Here is an 18720-nt window from a genome sequence, read left to right as displayed (position 1 = left end):
GTTGCTTGAGAGTGGCCGTGAACTAGAGGAGGGGTGGTGAGCTTATCAAGCGCTCGCGGCTGCCGCACTTTGTGTCGACGGCGCGAGAGGGCGCCACTAAAGCATTTTCTGGATAGGCTGTATGCAGCGGGCAGCCAGAGCGGCTCTCACTGCATTCGCTGCACGATTAAATACTAATTCGGCATGACACTTCATTGGCCACAAACAACAGCAAATACGGGGTAAAGATCAGTTCAGAATGGGAGCCACCTTGCGCCGCCATACCGCGAAACGGCCAAACCGCAAGACAAAGCTCCTCGCTGAAGGCCTTCAGAACGCTCGGAGCTGGTCGGATCCTCCTGTCCATACGACCGCAGCGCTGCCGCGTACATCCGGGACCTTACAGTGTCGGCGCCTGATCCCACTACTTTTTTCTAGCACAGTGTAGACCGCATATAACGTATGTCGCGGGAGTCGCGAAAATCCGCACTATAAGCGGTACCGCGTTATAACCAAAACATAAATTTTTCAGGCCAAAACACATGCCATGAGACAACTTACCTTTGTAAAAGAATTTATTTTATGTTAGACGAAGAGGAGTCTTTATTGCACCAGACTAGTACACTTCTCTTTTAAGTGTGTCAATTTTGAAAGAAATGAGCGACTTTTGCCTGGCGCAGCCTTTTAACGGCGTCGCGGGTTGCGGACGGACGTTGCGAGCAATCAGGATTGCTAACCCTAATCACTTTTCTCCGGTGATGAAGACACGTGAAAATTCGCATCCTTTATACGGTACGCGCCAGTAATACCTTCAACTTGAGCACATGCATGAAATGCTCCAAATAAGAAATCCGGGCGATGTTCGAAAACACAAATGCTTAGAAAGCCCCACCGTAGTCGAAGTAAACAAACACGCCTACACGGCCCTTTCTGCCGTCTTGAGAGTGCCGCCACGACATCGCCGCACGAGTAGGTGGATCTTCCCTTCTAGTACGTGCTGGGTTATCATAGCAGCACACAACGAAAATTCACAGTCAAGGATAGTGCTTTTACGCGGAACGATCGCAACCGACGCCATGTTTGCGGATCGAAGCCGACCCGCGACCGGCATGCAACGCGCGCGAACACTTCTCCTCGACTTGCGATTTGTCTGTCGTTGCGGTTGTTTCCAACGCCAACGCAGCGGAGGGACGCACGCACGTGAACGACACGTGCGTGCATCCCTCCGTTGCTATGGCAACTGAAGCCTCTCTCTTCGCTTCTCTCCGCTTCTTAAAGCCACAACTTCGAGTGCTTCGAGCAACCTCCTTGCCTCGCGAGTGCCGCTTGCGGCTAGCCAGGCTAGCGCCGTTATCTAGTGTCGCACAGGGAAGCATGCTGGCAGCGCCGGTCAATCGGCGCGCTGTTCCAGAAACCGCACTATAACCGGTATTTCCCTTCGTGCGCCTGCATTTTAAGCGGTATGTAATTACATGGAGTTCTATGGGAGGCGAACCGGTGGTTTAAAAAAGCCGCTTTATACCCGGTCCTGCACTATAAGCGGTTACATTGTAAGTGGTCTATGCTGTATGCGCCGCCTTTTCCACCGCTTGGTGGAAGGTATGTCGACGGGTCATTTCTTGTTTCCGTACTTTATAAACTGCATTCGTTTCTTTTCTGATCTAAAATACTGAACAAAAACTACTTTTATAAATAATTGAAACAGTTCGCACCACTTATATTTTTTATTTCGACTAAAAATAAGCTTTTAGCGGCTCTGACCAGTAGTAAGCCCAGGACCAAAGACATCACATTTTGCGCGCTTTCGGTACCGCGGGTCGCCCGTTATCGGTGGAGGATGTATCCGCGTCGTCCGGTTAAAATAGGACGCACTGATATTTAGTTACTCTCTCCGTGCCCGCTGGCTTGCCCGAACCCCAAGAGACATGGAAACCACAAAAAAGGTAGACGCTTAAATATGATTGCAGGGCCCCTTTAAGGGCCCGTTCACACTCTTGCAACCAGACCGGTTTTTAAGCCTTTAGCGATCTCTTAGGACCAGCTCTGCTGCAGTGCATCCGGTTCTAAGATGTCGCAAAAGGCTTAAAAACCGGTCTGGTCTCTCTCGGTCTTACTCGGTCGCAGATGTGTGAACGGCGCTTTACATTCCGGGAAAAAGATAAAACGCAACATTGCTACGATGTTCCAAAGACTTTTAACCGATAACGACCCCCTTCCAGTAACAACACTTATTAAAAGTGCCCGTCTAGCTACACGCCATTCATCTGGGCAGTTTAATCTTCCAACATGTTATAATGTATACTGGGAAAGACCATAACCCAATTTTGCTGCACAAAAATATTTGGAAATTTTAGTTAAGCTTTAAAACACTACCTTCTCCTTTCTTGAATCACCTTCACCCTCATAGCCTAGCCATCCTCTCAGTTGAATAAAATTTCTATTGCTCCTATGATTATGCAAGTGTTTGGTATATTCTTGTTTGTAGTATTTCTGTATAGATTCTTACTAACCTGAGTTGCTCATTGTGCTCCTCAGACGCCTTATTGTCATGAACCCAAACTAGCAAATCGTTTTCTCAGTAAAATCTGTTTGTACCTTGAATATAATAAAAAATAACTGAATTGAAGGCAATGAGTGCTTGCCAGAGGCCGGACCTGCAAAGCAGACACCCTGTCGTTTTCAGCGACTCTAGTATAAATTCATTGTGTGATATGGTCACTATTTTTATGGTGCCGCAGATTATTAGCTTAAAAGTAGTCATTGAAGGTCCGTGTTCCGTGAAAGTTGCACGATTGGGGTTTCACCGTACCCAGTTGTTGCTTCCGTTCACATCTGTCGCTTTTCATTTCCGTTCTTGAAGGTGCACTCGCTTCTTTCAGGCAACCCCTGGGCTGACGCATCGCGCGCCGACGCCTGGCTGGCATCCCTGCCCACGCGGCCCAGCCCCGTGCCCCACGAAGGCGGGCCCGCACCCCCGCCCCTGGCCCCGCCCCGCCGCACCCCAGCCGCTGCCCCGCACCCGCGCAGCCAATCGGTGGGCGGCACCGAGTCGCTGCCCTCGCCTCAACGCACGGCGCTCTTCGAATGGGCCAGGCAGCAAAAGACCACGGCAGTACAAGACGCCAATGCCGCCGTCGCCGCGGCGGCGACGACAACGACGAACTACGGCGACCCCTTCGACGCGGAGTGGGCGTCGCTGCCGTTGCAAAAAGGGGGCGGTCCCACCGGCTCCGCCCCCACGGCCGCGAGCGCCGTGGCTACAAACCCGTTCGTGGCGCCAAACTCGGTGAAGGCGTTCGAGGTTCACTTGTAGGAGCCGCACAACAGTTTGACCCGTTGAGAACGGTTGTCGGAGAGGTGCTCTTGTGGAGTGAGAGGAGGTCGAGAGGGGGTGGGGGGGACATGTCGTCGAATGGAGTTGGACTCTCCGTCGGTTGCAAGAGCAGAAGCTGCACAACCCCCCGACGTGGGGAGGCAAAAGGGCAGGGCTCCATATTTCGACGACGGAAGACGGCAGCCTCCGGGACGCTCGTACAACGAACGAGCGTCCTCGAAGGCACGTTCTTAGAAAAATCTGATCCCGCGAACGGCCATGTCGAGAAGCGACCGATCGCAGTCGAGAAAACGATCCACTCTGGGCCGTCTCGGCGGCAGACGTCGTCATCGTCTCTAGGCCGTATCCAAGAGATCGTCATCGCAGAAACGCCGTCTGCACCGATTGCCATTGGAGGGGAGTCTCCTTCGGCAATTAAAAACGGGGGAGGGGGTGGGGGTAGACTCCCCTAAGCGCCTGTCGACGTGCCTGGCATGTTTGGGGATCGAATGGTCTCTCCACGAAACCAAACCATCCACCGTCCTGGGGTCTGTTATGGGACGTCGAAAAACGCCCGCACCGTTTTGCGAAGATGGAGGGGCAACGAAACAGGACTACGCTTTTGTACATAAGCTCTTTCGCATTTCCGTCGTTCGGTCCGAGATCTGTCGCCCGCCGGCGAAAGTCGTCTCGCCGCCAGTCGCCATCCGAAGAGGTTTCTGTCCCGACGGTGGCGTGTTTTTGTTAGGATCGGCTACGGAGGCTCTCCAAGAAGTTGTTTGACGCTCCGTTGGTTTCGTCGCGGCGAAGGCAGCATCGTCGGTGTTGCCTTTGTGCGCTTCGTACTTCGCTTCTGTTGGACGACGAAGCAACTTTTGCCATTCCAGCGGGGCTTTTTTGCCGCTTTGCCCACGTCTCGTTTCGTTCCCTGGACTTGCGTATCTTTTCTCGTCGTTTCATAACGATCGGCGGCTTTCTTGGCCCCCTCATCGTTTCCCTCCCTCCCCCCTCCCCCTTTTTCTGGGTTCGTGTAAGAATATTTATGTCTATTTTTACTTTGTTTTGAGAAGCCAAGATGGAGCCGAACCGTGTCCTTCACAAGCTAGAGAAAAATTACAAAAGGAAAAACAAAAATAGGCCGATATTCCAATTGCATGGTGGTGCTTTCCGTTTGCGTGGTGTCGAACGTCGGCAAGCGTCTTCGTCTCCCGGTGTGCTTCTTTCCTTTTCTTTTCGCGGTTACTTTTATTTTGAATTTTAGCTCGCACAAGCATCGTTCATTGGCGGGATAGCGAAATTTTCGGGTGATACATGAGACGCGGAAGATTTCATGTGTCTCCTGTCCCCTCCCCTCCGCCCCTCCCCCCCCCTCCCAATCATCTGTCGATTCATACAAATCGACTTTTGGGCAGTTCTAAGTTTCGCTGCAAACGTTTCTTTCGTTTCATTCCATCATCCGTCGATTAGCGGCAGTCTCGTCGTTTGTTGGCTCCTGTCACGCAGTGTCGAAGCTGTAGGTACAGACTCGTTTCCCCACCTCTCTTTTGTCTAGGGAATATCCTTCCCTATAAAAGTCTAATAGGTGAGCTACAAAAGAAAAAAAAAAATGTGGAGAGATGTACAAAGACTTTAAACTGTGGTTGACTTTTATTTCGTGCTTTCTGCTTCAGCAAGCATAGTAGGGAACAGCAGGGAAAGAACACTTTTGCTTTAGGTAAAGCCTGTTTTTTGTGTGTGTGCGTGATTGTCTCGTTTTTGCTAGTGCGACCTGTTTTGTGTTTTCACCTGCCAACTTTACCTTTTTGTTGTGCACTGTCTGTTTAATTAATGCTGAAATCATTGATACTGGTGTACTTGCAAGTTATGTAATAAATGAGTATGACAGTGATAAGTTATACTACGGGCGTCTTGTGGACTTTCTTCTCAGCAGACAGCCGTTTGTTAAGATGGTAGTGTCAATTAGTGTCGTGCTTATTTATTCCTTTTACCATCGGGATCAATAAGCATCATCAAGCTTGGTCAAAGGACATAACTAGGATTCCGTGTTTTCGGAGTTTATTTTTCGTGAAATTTGGAGGGTGTTTTTCGAAGATTGTGTTTTTTCCGAAATTTTTGAGTTTATCGGAGTTTATTTTTGTTTGATTTCCAATCCTCCGAAATTCGGAGTTTAACTTTGCGGTGTTTCCTATTCAAAATAAATTATTAAATCAATAATATCCAAGTGTAAATGTATGCTAGATAAAAAATAAATAAAACACGCTTGTATCAATTATTATTTCTTCAGCTGTATTTGGCGTTCGGTGCCATTGCCATTGCCAATCATAATTTGTCCCGCAACAAAAGTTGCGCAGTAGTGTTGTAGTGATGTGATAGCTGCTCCAATTGCGCCAAACTGCTCCAAGTGGCTAACCCTTCTACATCCTGCTACATTTTGCCAAAATATGGGTAATATGTGCCAAGCCTGCGCAAAAAAAAAAAAAAACAGTTTTGGTCGCCTTTCAAAACTAAACCGAGTTCCGTAATTAAGCATGCGTGTGTTATGTGGCGCAAGCGGCCGCCCGACACAAAGTATACCTTGGAGGCACGTAGCCAGGATTTTGATTCGGGGGGGGGGGGGGGGGGGGGGGGCCGCCCATGACAAAATGCTGTGTGAGGGAGAGGGGAAGAGGAGATCTTAGCAAAATGGACTATTTTAAGGAGCTGCCCCCTTCCCGTGGCTTCATGCCTGGTACCCTGCATCAAATGTCCGTTCAGTCTTGCATGGTTTTCCCGCCACTTTGCGTTTTCGTCGTCTTGGGGTGTTGTCTCGCGCCTTTGCTTGAAATATTTTCAACGATAGACGCGGGGGTGTGCGGACACTCCGACGCTAGCGTGCCGGGTACCAGCTATGCCGTCATGCTGTGATACGAAAGCACGTGTTTTTGCGCGGCAGGAGTTATTTTGTGAGCTGAAGCACTCGCTCCTGAAAGCAATGGTTGTGGGAAAACTATATTTGGTCCCCGCCTTCTAGTCACCGTGGTAGCGCGACGACGGGTGTTGCCGTCTCCATGTCGCTGCAGATACGGAGCTTTCTAAATTGAAACTAAGTACCGCCACATGTTCCTCAAAATTCCTGTTCTTGTGTAAATCATACGTTACTACAAAAATCCCTCTTTAACTCAAAGACTGCTATGTCCAAGCATTAATTACGTAGGCTTCTCTCGGTGGGCTTTTTTTTGAGACGGACCCCGGTACGTGAACAATCTGCCACGAAAGAAAGTTGGTGAAGAGAAGTGAGCTTAAGCAAAGAAAGCAATGTCTGCATGCTGAACCCGCACAGCGTGCTTGTTTGTCTCGAGTTCAGTCGTTGCACAAAGCGCTCCATTAACGTTTTGATCCTGGCTCGCGATGTCTTGCATCGGTGCGCTCAGGTTCTTTTTTTATGTGTGTTTAGCTTGTACCTTGTTCGCCGACCTGGGAAGCACGCGCCGCTGAGCTGTTTTTTTTGTTTTTTTTTGTCGTATGCTCGACAGTTACATTTTGCATTCAATTTTGGGAATCAGTTGGTGACGATGCGGAGTGGCATAGTTTCAATCGAATAGCCGTTGTCTCCGCTCGTGCAACTGCAAGCCTGCCGAGGTTGCCCTCACGTGCATGCAATCATGATTGCACGACAGAGGCACCAGCCGGGACGCTTGCGATCCATTGTTGTACGTTTGCTTACTTTTGACGAAAATCTGGCGCGTCGGGAATCGGTAAAACGGTGGCAAGCAATTTTTCGAAATTGCTCAGCTACGCCTACAGCACTGTACACTTGTGGGATGCCTCAGCAGTAAAAACACTGGCAGCGAGCTCCGTTGCAACATGTCACATCAGAACAGAACACTAGAAAAAGTACATTCGTTTGTGGAGCCCTTAAAACAAATGTTTTTGTTTTTCTAATAATATCAGCTCCAAAAGCCACTTTTGCTGCTCTAAAACACTGTTTCGGTTGCTCCAAAGGCCATATTTGCTGCTCCAGAACGCTGTTTTGGCTGCTCCGAAAGATGCTCCCCAATGGCTGAGGCCAATCACATCACTGGTGTTGCTTCGATCAATGTCTATACCTTAAAATCAAACTCCTGGAGGTAATCGCTGGGAAGCTTATATTCATTCCATCGCATTTCATCAACCTACTGCCCACGTGAGGTGAAGTGGTAAAAGATGTAATAAAGAAGTTTAGCTGCCCCTCTTCTTCATTTTATGTAATCTCATGGTCTGTGGCTTTCATTCTTACAAAAACACAACCTCTCCTTCCTCTGAAGCACAAATAGTATGGCCCAAACTGGAAACTACAACAGTGGCTTTTGTCGTGACCCGAAAGTACAATGACCTGTTGTCCTGAATAAACCTTGCGAAAGCTCGCGCTGCAGAACCCAGGGATCCTGGGTTGGATCCACACTCCCGCCTGTTTCGACCTGGAGAAGTATTGTACCGGTGTGCGGTCGTGTGTCGCTACTGCGTGGTGCCCTTGTTAAAGACCCCAGGTTAGTGGTTGTACTGCACTGGCTGAATTGCTCATCTACAGCTGGGAGAAAAGTTGCCTGTTGAGGCAGACGTAGTTGAGGCTGTATGAGCATACTACACACAATCCAATTTCTTTTTTTGTTTTTAATTAATTTTGACGAGATAAGCAGTAAGACCCCTTTCGGCAATGGTCTATGACTGGAAAGGTAACTGTGGTGGCATTTTTCCAGGACCATTGACCTTGTGCGCTGGTAGAACACTATTGTAAAATACCGTCTTTTTCCTTTTATTTATTTTTTTTAAGGGGGGAGGAGGGGGAGGCATTGGCACATTAAAATTTGCAATTCATGGGATAAATCCGAATTGACCAAAATTTTACTGGCGGGTGTTTTTTGGAGTTGGAGTTGTTCGGATTTATCCGAAAACACAGAACTCTTGATATAACAAATTGGATACACCTACGATTAAGGTTCCATTCTGCCCCCAAGTCTACCTACGGCAGTGTACAAAAATGTATCCAAGGTATGACAGCGTAGTGGGGGAGGAAGCGGGTTGGCTACATTTGGGGGTGGGCTGCATTTTTTTCCAAAATGTGGCCCACCCTACAACATGGGAGTATTCACTGGCGGCCATTGCTGTGTTCGCAACCGCTGGGTGCATGCTGAAGGTGAGCTTCCACAGTTCTGCAACGTGCCTTCACACCACTAAGATTGCCGATCTTAGTAGCCTATTATGAGTTTGTTCTGGGCATGTACTCTAAACATCGCCCTCAAATGTGGCAACCACTGAATACCCATTGTATTTATGCGTGACCCCCGCTTCCCAAGTCGAGATCTGAGGCCCCCACCCCCTCCCCCCAAACAACTCTGGCTGTGCCACTGCCAGGGTGCATAACTACAGTATTTCCAAACATACCTGTAGTCAGTTCTAGGTTAAGAATGCACTAGATGCTCCGCCTTCAGTGCAAGCTTTTTGCTTTTGATAACAGTTTGTTAAACCGTGCAGAAGGCAACATGCAGTTGCTGAAGGGGGAGCTTATACCGAATTCTTAACCTGTCACTGATATAGGTATTGTCTCTCTTTCTGTTTCAATGCAAAATTGTTTTGCTCTATGAATAGATTTTTTTATAAATGAAATTTTCTTGGTAATTATTATGTGACTCTTGACCCAGAACGGGAAAGAAAGCTCCATACCTCAGGCGATTCATATGAGGAATGTAAGCCAAGCCCCATGTCATAGAAATTTTTAAATCTTGTCACAAAAGCATTTGACCTTTGGAAGCAATGTCTGGTGGCTTTGCTCACCGCACCAGACAATGCATGTTAAGAGGCTCCCAGTCTCTTGATTGAAAGTGGTGTATACTGAGGGGTCCGCTTGCCTCAACCAAGACACTGCATACCAGCAAAATTTCAGTCGTTGCTCTCCATCTTGCAATAGGAAGAGATTGATGGATTGAAGACCTCTTTTTAATATGTTAAGAAGAGTAGAGATTCATACGAAATCTCTGCAGTGCAGTGTCCTGGAACAATAGTGCCGTTAAGTGCCATCCTGCCCATGTACTTGCCTGTTCCTTGGCTTTCAAGTTGGCTAGGGGCTTTTCTAAACTCACACCCTTACCTTCCACACACTGGACTGCACGATCTTTGCTGTGGAACCTTGGGTGCGTTTGCTACACCACATGCACTGCAGCATATCCACCCAAGGCTCCAACGGTGCAGGTGGAAGAAGCAACGGCTTCGCTTAAGCAGACATCAAGCATCCCAGATGTGCAACCGTTCCGTGCGGGTCTTTCGTTAGTTCATTACAGTCCAGAGCAGTTTTTGGGATCAATGGCAGAGCGTGATAACGCACCACAGCTTTGGGCACGTGGACCAAAAGCTTACATTGGGGATCCTGAGTTCAATCCCAACCCCTGCCCATTTCGATGTGGACGGACATTGTAGTCTTGCACCAGTGGTACTGCACTGGCTAAATTTCTCGTGTACTGTGGACACAACCAGAAGCCCCATTGAGGTCAACTAACTTCCTGCCCCTCTAAACCTACGGGCATGATTATTTTTAAACAATCTCGCGCATGGCGGCTGAAGCGTGAAGGTAAGGAGCGAGATCCCGAGGGCATGCTCTCCGAGACAAACACAGGCAGGGCTAGAGCCACTGGAGTTTCCCAATGTGCCACGTTCCAAAAGACCAGTGGATGCTGGAAATAGTGCTTACCGAGTAACCGCGAGTCGCACGCGACGACCAGATGATGCCTCGAGACACCTTGTTCATAGAGCAACATACCCCGGGCGGTGAGGCCAGGAATTGTTAAACATGAAATATGTTGTATGGCTGGCCCTTACCAGCTTCAGGCAACACTTTCCTAACGGAAGACCGTCGCACAAGTGGTGTCAGCGTTCAGCCGGAACTCTTGTCCAGCTAAACAGCCTCCCATAAGTAAAGAAGAGCATGCCTGGATAACTGCCCTTCTTTTTGTCACAAGGGTGTTTGGGTCGAACCGCACAATGGTGCAAAGGCAACAAAAGCCCTTTTATACCGAGGGAAACGCACCTGGACCTCTGCTTGTAGAGAATCAACCTCATTGCTGCATTATGGCGTACAAATCTTGCCAACTTTTGTGCCTTTTATCCTCCACTTCTCCAGTTTATACCTCTTCTAAATCCCCCCAATAATCCCCAGCACAGTGTCGCAAACCGAAACAATCGCGCAATTAACCTTTGTCTTCCCGTTCTATCCTTCCTTCCCAGCAGTACGACCTCGTTATCTGGGAGTCGTTGATCGGGCATGCTCACTAATATGGCGGGAGAGTTTGGAGGATGCGAGGCGGAAAGACGGCGAGCAAATGCTTCGGAGGAAATGAGCAGACGCCAAAAGCGGGATCAAAGCCGCCGGGGTTCGCGACCGCAAGCTTTTTATTCCACTCGTGTTTGAGTGCTAGTTGTGGTGGGAGTTTCTGGGAGACGCCACGTACACAGTCTTCACACCATCGAGGCATAAAGTGCACATTGTATCCAACTGTGCAACACTGTTTATGAATGCACTTGCAACTTCCAGTGTTGCGAGTGGAACATGTTGGGACATCTCTTTATACGAGAAACGGACGAAGCGGTATTCGCAACTCGAGCCCGCCACTTGCCCTCTCACGAACGAACAAAGCACCAGAGTGGGGACAGCAGCGGAGATGGTGGCAGGGACTATCGGACTTGGTGCAACTGTTACCGCATGGTTCTGGTCGGATGCGTTCGTGCATCGTGCCGTTTTAACGGAAAAAGCGAGTGCGCCAAATAAAAAATTGTGTTCCGCTTGCAATTTTTAAAAATCAACATGCTAATTTTTCTAAACGCACATCATCACCTTTGTTACTTTTAATATGCTTCTGTCCTGACCACTTCGTATTTTCAGCCAAATAAATTAATTCTAGCACACTAGGCAGCGTCGTCAAGCAGGCTCACAAGAAATCCTGGAGAATCTATTGTCTTTTCCGCCATCTTGGAACTACTGCTGTCTATGCACCTTTTCCACAAGGAAGCAGCCATCTTTAATGTCGTCACTTCTGGTATGCGTTAAAACATTGTTTTGATCTCTCCACGCCGCTGGAAGGGGTTCACGAAACATGTGCGATTGTCATTCTTGTTTCGCTCGCCTATATTTTTCGCATACTCCAGGTTGAAATGTTATTATTCTGTACCACATGCCAAATATGGAATACGCGTGACTGAGAACTAAAGTAAATGAAAAATGCCTATAGGGCATTGGAGATATGAATTCTGCCAAAGCAGACAGTATGGCGAAAAGTGCCGGCAGCATCATCACAGCATGTGTACAGAGGAATTTATGTTGGCTACTCTGCTAAAGGTGCTGGTCGTTCATTGGCGACATTCACATAGTGGAATATCAGTGATCCGCTGAATTGGTAGCGCTCTTCATCGTTTGTCGTGTTGCCGGTAGCTCGTGCTTTGTGGCGCCGACAGTGCAGACCTGCCACCTTTCGCATGTTGGAGCCAAGAAAGTCCGTCGACGCACAGTGCTCTGAATGCAGGCTGCTACAAAAAAACAGTAATCGTGGCCACTGGCAATTTTCTAACACACTTGCAACCGAGTAGGATCGACTGAGACAATACCGGTTTTTAAAGGGGTTTTGCGACGTCTTAGGACAGGATGCGCTGCTGCGGAGCTAGTTCCAAGACGTCGCAGGAGGCTTTAAAACCGGTCTTGTCTCGGTTGCAAGTCTGTGAACAGGGCTTTGCTTAGCAGACAGATCACTGTCCCAGGCTGCAGTGTCGAGAAGACCGGCGCATTTTTCTTCTCAGATATCAGTGTTTCACAAATACACCTATATGTGTGACATTTGAAAATATATTTACAGCAAATCGCCTCAACGCCGTGAAAGAATGTAGGGCAACTCTGTAACTAACGGCCACTCCAGCGGCCAGCCGGCTCACAGACTCGCTCAAACCGCAAATACAGCGTAGCATACAATAAACGCGTTTATGCGGCACACCGCAAAAGGAGTGACAAATATCAAACGTTCACCAACATGTGAATACACTTCGTTGACAGCCCCCTTTTTTTTTTATGCTTCCGAGACTGGCTAAAACTGAACATTTTTGTCAACACATTCGATGGTGTGCGAAATCGCTCGAGTTTCCAAAAGACCCAATTTCGTTTTGCCGACGGACAAAAAACAAAATCTGCCCTTGTCGTGTCAGTGGAACGACACCACTTAACAGACATGCAATGTTTCGCGTGCACGGCAAATTAAGTAACCAGAAATAACGTTTTCAGCCGCTCGTCTTCAGCAACCGACACACGCTCCCCCGAAACCTTGGACCTACTGGATGTGGCTGAAAACGTCCGATCCGATCGCCGAATTCACCGCGCGCACACGAAGCGTGTCGCTCGACTCTGTGGACAATTTTGCCTCAACGCACACACAAACTTGCAGAACCTATAGCGCCAAAACAACAGCGCAACAACAACGGTATCACGCGAAATGAATCCCGTTTGAGTTGAAGAGATGCAGCAACGCTAGAAAGTCGTCCGTGTCCATTGTACGCGCCCTCTTGTCAGCAAACCCGGCGCCGTTCAGCAGCTCCTCCACCTTGTCCTTCATGCTGAAGTCCTCGGGCAGCATCTCGTTCTGCACGGAGCAGTGGACCCTGTAGTTCTTCTCCAGCATCGCCAAGACAGCCGTCTGCTTGAACTCGGCGCCGAGCGTTTTGTTCTTGCGCACGAAGCAGACTCGAAGCAGTCCGTCCCACTCCACGAAGTTGATGGCCGGCGGCGGATTGCGCGGTTCCAGCCTCACAACGCTCGATTCCACCTTGGGCGGAGGCCTGAAGTTGTTCTTGCCCACCTTCATCAGCATGTCGACGCGCGCCAAAAGCTGCGTGTTCACGGACAAGCGACAGTACAACTTATCGCCAGGTTTAGCGACCAACCGCTGCGCAAACTCGCGTTGAAACATGAGCGTGGCGCACCGGAAGAAGGGACGGTGGAGCAGGAGTTTAAACACGAACGGCGACGAGATTTGGTAGGGAAGGTTAGCGACGCATATGTCGAAGAAAGGTAGCTCGGATTTGAGCACGTCGCCCACCAGAATCTGAAGCTTGCTCTGCATATGGGTGCCTTGGACTCGTTTCTGGAGTTCGGCGACGAGGCGGGTGTCTACCTCGCAGGCGACCACTTTCTTGGCCTTTTCGAGCAGTTTGACAGTCATGTTGCCCGTGCCGGGACCCACTTCGAGGACTACATCTGTGGGTCGGATGGCCGATTTCTCGATCATGCTGTTGATCACCAGCGGGTTCTTCAGGATGTGCTGCCCGAGCTCGGTGCGAAACGCGATGTTCTGCCGCTGTACCTCCTCGTGGGGTCGAGTCCGTTGTGTTTTTACCTTCGGCATGGCGGTCACAAAAACTTTTCGCGCACTTTATGGAAATTTTTTAAGATTTCACGTTGTTTTGGAGCACAAAACTGACAACTTCACGTTGTAACGCCAGATCCACACGTGCAATCACTGCAATGTTTCTTGACACTGTTGAATAAGCCGTACGTTTCCAACCGCACGCTCGAATTACACGTCCGATAAAATCAGAAACCGCCTGACCAGTATTTGTTTATACCAAAAATTTGATTTTTAGTTCATTGTGATTTTTATTTATGATAAATGGAACACATTACTATTTATTAAATATTTTTACCACAATAAATACGAAGCGGCGGCTCTTGCGTGACGAAGTTCGCTTTCTTTAAAATGGCCGCGCCCAGTGCTTTGTGAAGAAACTGCAGAAATGAAAGGCATCAAAAGGTTTCTGAGCCTTTTATCCAAGAACGTGAGTATTTTTCGCGCTTATAACATTATTTTGAGCTTTCCAAGTTGCCAATTTATGCATTATTATTCTAATTTGTAGCCTGGTTGCTCAATTAACTCAGTGCGCAGCTTCGTGTCTGAAAGGTCGTCTGCAGAGCGAGAATTCCCGTCCGCTAAGTCGTCTGCTAAACGCGACTTCTGCATTTACACTACGTGTTCACACTAGAATGGCCTATTGCAGAACAAAACGGCATCCGTGAGAGTCAACAAGTCGCAAGACGTGGTCAGACCGCAAGATGTAGCACGTCTGTCCAGCGTCGCCACGCTCGTGTCGCCGCCTGATCCCGTGTCCAATCTGAGGCACGTGAAACTTCGTGTCCCAGAAAACGAGTCCCCTGCAGAAGCGCAGTTCAGGATGCAATACGCCGCTGTCCAGGATTGGAACCAGGAGTACTGGACAAAACACAACACTGACTTTCACAGGGTATGTTACCCTTAGAGCCGATACTTTAAGCGTAGCATATTCAAGAGCTCTAGTTCCCCGAATAGATCCTTTCCAAAAGTCCATCAAGCAAGACTGGTGGTCGCCATTTCTTTGGCACAAAGCATATGATTGGTATGGTGGCTTGATTGGATCCGAGTTCATACTTTCATACCGAACACCAGAACAATATGTGCCTAAACAATGGCGGTCTCGCATAACTGGCGCAGCATCTACTAGGTGGCGCACAGTTTTGAAAAGGATCTATGCTTAAATGGTAAAACAAAATGGCTAGGTGGCGTAAGCCACCGCCCGATCCAAAGGGCTCAGCCGGATTCATCCATCGATCTATTACCGATTTCCCATTGATAAAAGAGAGACAGTGCTATTAAAAATGCATTTATATATTTGTGATTTGATTGTAAGTTTTAGCACATTGTACACGCAGAAGAAAGATGAGTTCACTCGAAGAAAGTTGGAGGAGTACAGCAGGCAAGGTATCAAGAAAGAAAATGTACCAGCTGAAGAGATGGCAGAGTTTTACCGAACTTTCTTAAATGACAACCACCAGAAGCATATGCAGTACAACTGGTAAGCGTTTCATTACTGCTTAACGTTTTCTTGTTACTTTTTTTTTTTATGCTGCACTTATTTATGTTTTTTGCCACCCACCGCAGGACTTGGTACAAGAAAAACTTCGGTCTCCTGTGGCCTGCAATCAAAAGCAATTGGGCATACTACAGCAGGGAATTTCAAAATGGTGTCTTTCAAAAGATTCCTTAGGTGTATAGAAATAAATGTAACTAGTCTTCCAAGTTTTGAATCAAGGCCTGTGTTTCTTTATTGACCTTCAAGTGCGAGTTCAAACCCAAGTCGCGCCTCGTAATTCTAGACACACCAGCCAGATGGCGACACCAGCCCGAAGAGAGTAATATGAAGTACACAAAAGGACACGTTTCACGCGAAATGGGATGTAATATCTAAACATCGAGCATGTATCAATTTATCTATTTTATAACCGTCAATTATGGCGCCCCTCCAATCACTCATTTCTGGATAATTAAATAAAATATCCAGCACTTTAACACAATTCCGCTGCTGGCCTTCTAGCTTCATCTTCTGGCATTCTGGTTTATCAGTCAGCAGTTACACTGATTTCTAGAGATCAGTGGTCAGTTACCTCAACTAGCTAACGCTCTTTTAGTTGCCTTTTTTTTTTTTTTCTTTCTTTGTTTTTCGCGGATGCCTGCCAAGAAAATTTGCGGCAGATGCTTTAAATTTGTTACTTCTTTCTCATCGGCAAACTCAGTGGGCAAACTGCCCAGACTAGCCAGCTGGATGGATGGATGCTAATGGCTGTACCCTATGCTAGAAATGAAGAAACAAAAATATGATTTTTTTCTTCGCCTATTTGCTTACCCTCTGCAATTTCGTAACTATCACCAGGCGCAGCCCTGGATTAAGGGGGGCGCTAAGGAGGCTGGAGCCCAGGGCCACGCCTGAAGAAAGCTGGGGTAGGTGGGCTCGTCACTCGGCTCTCGGGGCGCGACCGCAGGGGGACCCTCGCTCGGTTAGCCCTTTCTACTCGTAGGGTGCGAAAGACCTCCCAGAAAAGAGACATTTTTCTCTTTTCTTGCGTGTTTGTTGCTGGCGTCACCAGCGCGTCCAAAGTACTGGTGGCATCAATTTCCTGTCGGCTTCTTGAAGGCTTTTTCCTCTACAGGGTCATTTTCCTTTTTACGGTGCCGACCATACTTCGTTTCATCTCGTGTTGAACCACAACGGAATAAGGCGAGCCCACCTATATATCGACACCCTGATATATATATATATATATCAGGGTGTCGAACCGGAACCGAACCGGTAATTTTTCCGGAACTGAACCCGAACCCGAACCGTTATATTGTTATCGCGATGAACCCGAACCGGAACTGAACCGGAAAAAAAATAACGGTTACCGGCTCATGTCAAAACGGTTCGGCCACGCGCTGTTGACAATGAATGTGCTATCAATGCCATTTGTTTTTTAAGTGCCGTCAACTGACACACACGTCGCTTACATATTTTTCTTCTCCACTCAGTCTTAGGAATATAAACGCTACATCCATGAATCTTGACAAACGCTGCATCCATGAATCTTGACATAGGAACCAGTATTGCGCTGGTCGCGGCTTGCACGGAAGAATTGGAAGGCTGTGCAAAAAGAAAAAAAAATCGCGTCGCGGGATTTCATTTTCCTACAATCTCGTAAATCCTAAATGTTGCTGTGTGCTCATTTCATAACACGTTTCTAGAACGCGCGAGTTCTTGAAGCTTGCTTCCATCGGAATAAGAAAAGAAAAGGCTGTGGAGTTTGATAATAATGCATCCGGTTTCGGCACTTAGAAGCTAAGATATTTGTGAGACAGCGAACTCTTCAATTTTAATATTTATCCTATCACGTCCTTCTGGCGTTGCGTTCGGTGAAGTGTTTTTCATATTCCGTATCTTGTTTAATGAAAACTTCAGGGTCTAATTTGAGTTACCGAAGGCTAGTTCAAATAAAGAAAGCTGTATTTTCTCCCAACTGTTCCTTCAATTGCTTACACGCCGAGGTGGCGGGATAGTTAGCAAGTTCTACTTGTAAGTGGGTTTGTAAGGAGGTCGCGGATTTTACAGCTACTGCGTCGGACCCAATTAGATGAAGTCCGAATGCGTAAACGTCGGTGAGGTAACCTTTGAGTGCACATAAAGAAACCATTCCTGGTAGAAATCCCTGAGCCTTACACTACGATGTATCCCGTTTCGTGATTTCAGATGTTTTATTTGTAATTTATTTTGATGTTGCAATTTGTCATTTATAATTTCCAAACCGGTTCGCGAACCGGTTCAGCGCCCCGAACCGGTTTGCGAACCGGTTCGCGGATCGAATTAATCGAACCGGAACTGAACCGGAACAAAATAAATTTACCTGAACCTGAACCTGAACCGTAACCGAACCCGTATTTTTTTTTCGGTTAGACACACTGATATATATATATATATATATATTTTTTTTTTAGGGGATTTAGCTTTTTTTTCTTTGACTGCTTTCCCGCGTCATTCCTCAACCTGAAGTTTCCTACCACATGCAGCGATTGTTTTGCATCATTTGATTTTTGTCAGCTTGCAAAATATGTTTTGTCATAGCTATTTTAAAGCGCACAAAAACAGGATAGTGAACTTAGCGCTGACGTCGACTATGACGCAGCCTTGCCTTTATTCCATTGTACTGTCGAAGACGATGAAATAAAGCAAGGTCGGATGTTTTGCATGTTTTTATTTCTGAAAGACGTCACTTTGCCTATTCATATATTTATTTTATTTAGTTATTGCTTGCGCGAATTTACATAATATCTTCTAGCAGTTTGAGTTTTCGTGTTTTATAAACTTCATTTCATAATTATAATATAGATCAGGGATTAGCGATTTTGACTAATCATCTTATCACAATTTACTTTTTGAGTTCCTAAAAATCACGCCCGATCTTTTTTTTTTTTTTGCGTACTTTGTGCAAGCCATGGAAGAAAATAAACGGCGTTTTGATAGGTCATTTCGTTTTATGGTTGAGTCACAATATTAACCCGGAGCCTGTGGCTCCGAGGCAAAGCGCCGGCCTACAGACCGGTGGGTTCGGATTCCGGAAGTGACGGGTTCGAATTCCGCCCGAGGTACCTGCATCCTGATGGAGGCTTATTCCGGAGAAGGCGCCTTGATACCGACATTTGGTTTGCACTTCGAAAGGTCCCCAAGGTAGTCAAAATGAATCCTATGATCGGCTCTCCATTAGAGTTTTGATAAAATTCTTGGCGTTTTTTGCAAGTACCGTCAATTGTTTTGAGAACGCGCAAGACACGCGTCATGAGCATAGGCCGGCATTTGAGCCGATCTCACTCACACTCAAGATTACCGCCGTTTCTCTCATCAAATCGCAATCACACTCACAATCCCGATTTATTCGGTCATCACAGACATTCACCATCACGATCCAACGGGAAACTAAAAATCCCCTTTAGTCGCAGTCACGATTTATTCAACACAGGGTGATCCCACACACTCACTTTCGTGATTAAACACAAAACCAAAACTCACTCTCATATAAAAATCACGATTTATTCAAAACAAGTTCCATC

At 47.4% G+C, this 18720-nt stretch overlaps 3 protein-coding genes across 6 annotated transcripts in view; 2 read left to right on the top strand and 1 right to left on the bottom strand.

Annotated features, from left to right (window-relative positions):
• Positions 1–5189, top strand: part of LOC8035788 (protein numb) — an 87633-nt gene extending 82444 nt beyond the window's left edge. For all 4 annotated transcript variants that reach the window (XM_040500185.1, XM_029992615.4, XM_029992611.4 and 1 more), the window contains exon 7: positions 2859–5189. In XM_040500185.1, the coding sequence (XP_040356119.1) occupies positions 2859–3292 (434 nt within the window). In that variant the 3' untranslated portion in view covers positions 3293–5189. The remainder of the gene's footprint in view (positions 1–2858) is intronic.
• Positions 5190–11120: 5931 nt separating this feature from the next.
• On the bottom strand, positions 11121–13815 carry LOC115330709 (probable dimethyladenosine transferase). The gene has a single exon (XM_029992616.4). The coding sequence runs from the start codon at positions 13678–13680 to the stop codon at positions 12763–12765; it is 918 nt and encodes a 305-aa protein (XP_029848476.1). The 5' UTR covers positions 13681–13815; the 3' UTR covers positions 11121–12762.
• A 206-nt stretch (positions 13816–14021) lies between these two features.
• On the top strand, positions 14022–15397 carry LOC8035787 (COA8 family protein CBG23705, mitochondrial). The gene is made up of 4 exons (XM_002411503.3): positions 14022–14110; positions 14330–14572; positions 15018–15160; positions 15247–15397. The coding sequence occupies exons 1-4, from the start codon at positions 14069–14071 to the stop codon at positions 15350–15352; spliced, it is 534 nt and encodes a 177-aa protein (XP_002411548.3). The 5' UTR covers positions 14022–14068; the 3' UTR covers positions 15353–15397.
• The last annotated feature ends 3323 nt before the right edge of the window (positions 15398–18720 follow it).

The sequence above is a fragment of the Ixodes scapularis genome, unplaced genomic scaffold (assembly GCF_016920785.2).
Source record: "Ixodes scapularis isolate PalLabHiFi unplaced genomic scaffold, ASM1692078v2 PGA_scaffold10__122_contigs__length_95168666, whole genome shotgun sequence".
In the NCBI taxonomy this organism is placed as follows: domain Eukaryota; kingdom Metazoa; phylum Arthropoda; class Arachnida; order Ixodida; family Ixodidae; genus Ixodes; species Ixodes scapularis.
This window is presented reverse-complemented; position numbering and strand designations above follow the sequence as displayed.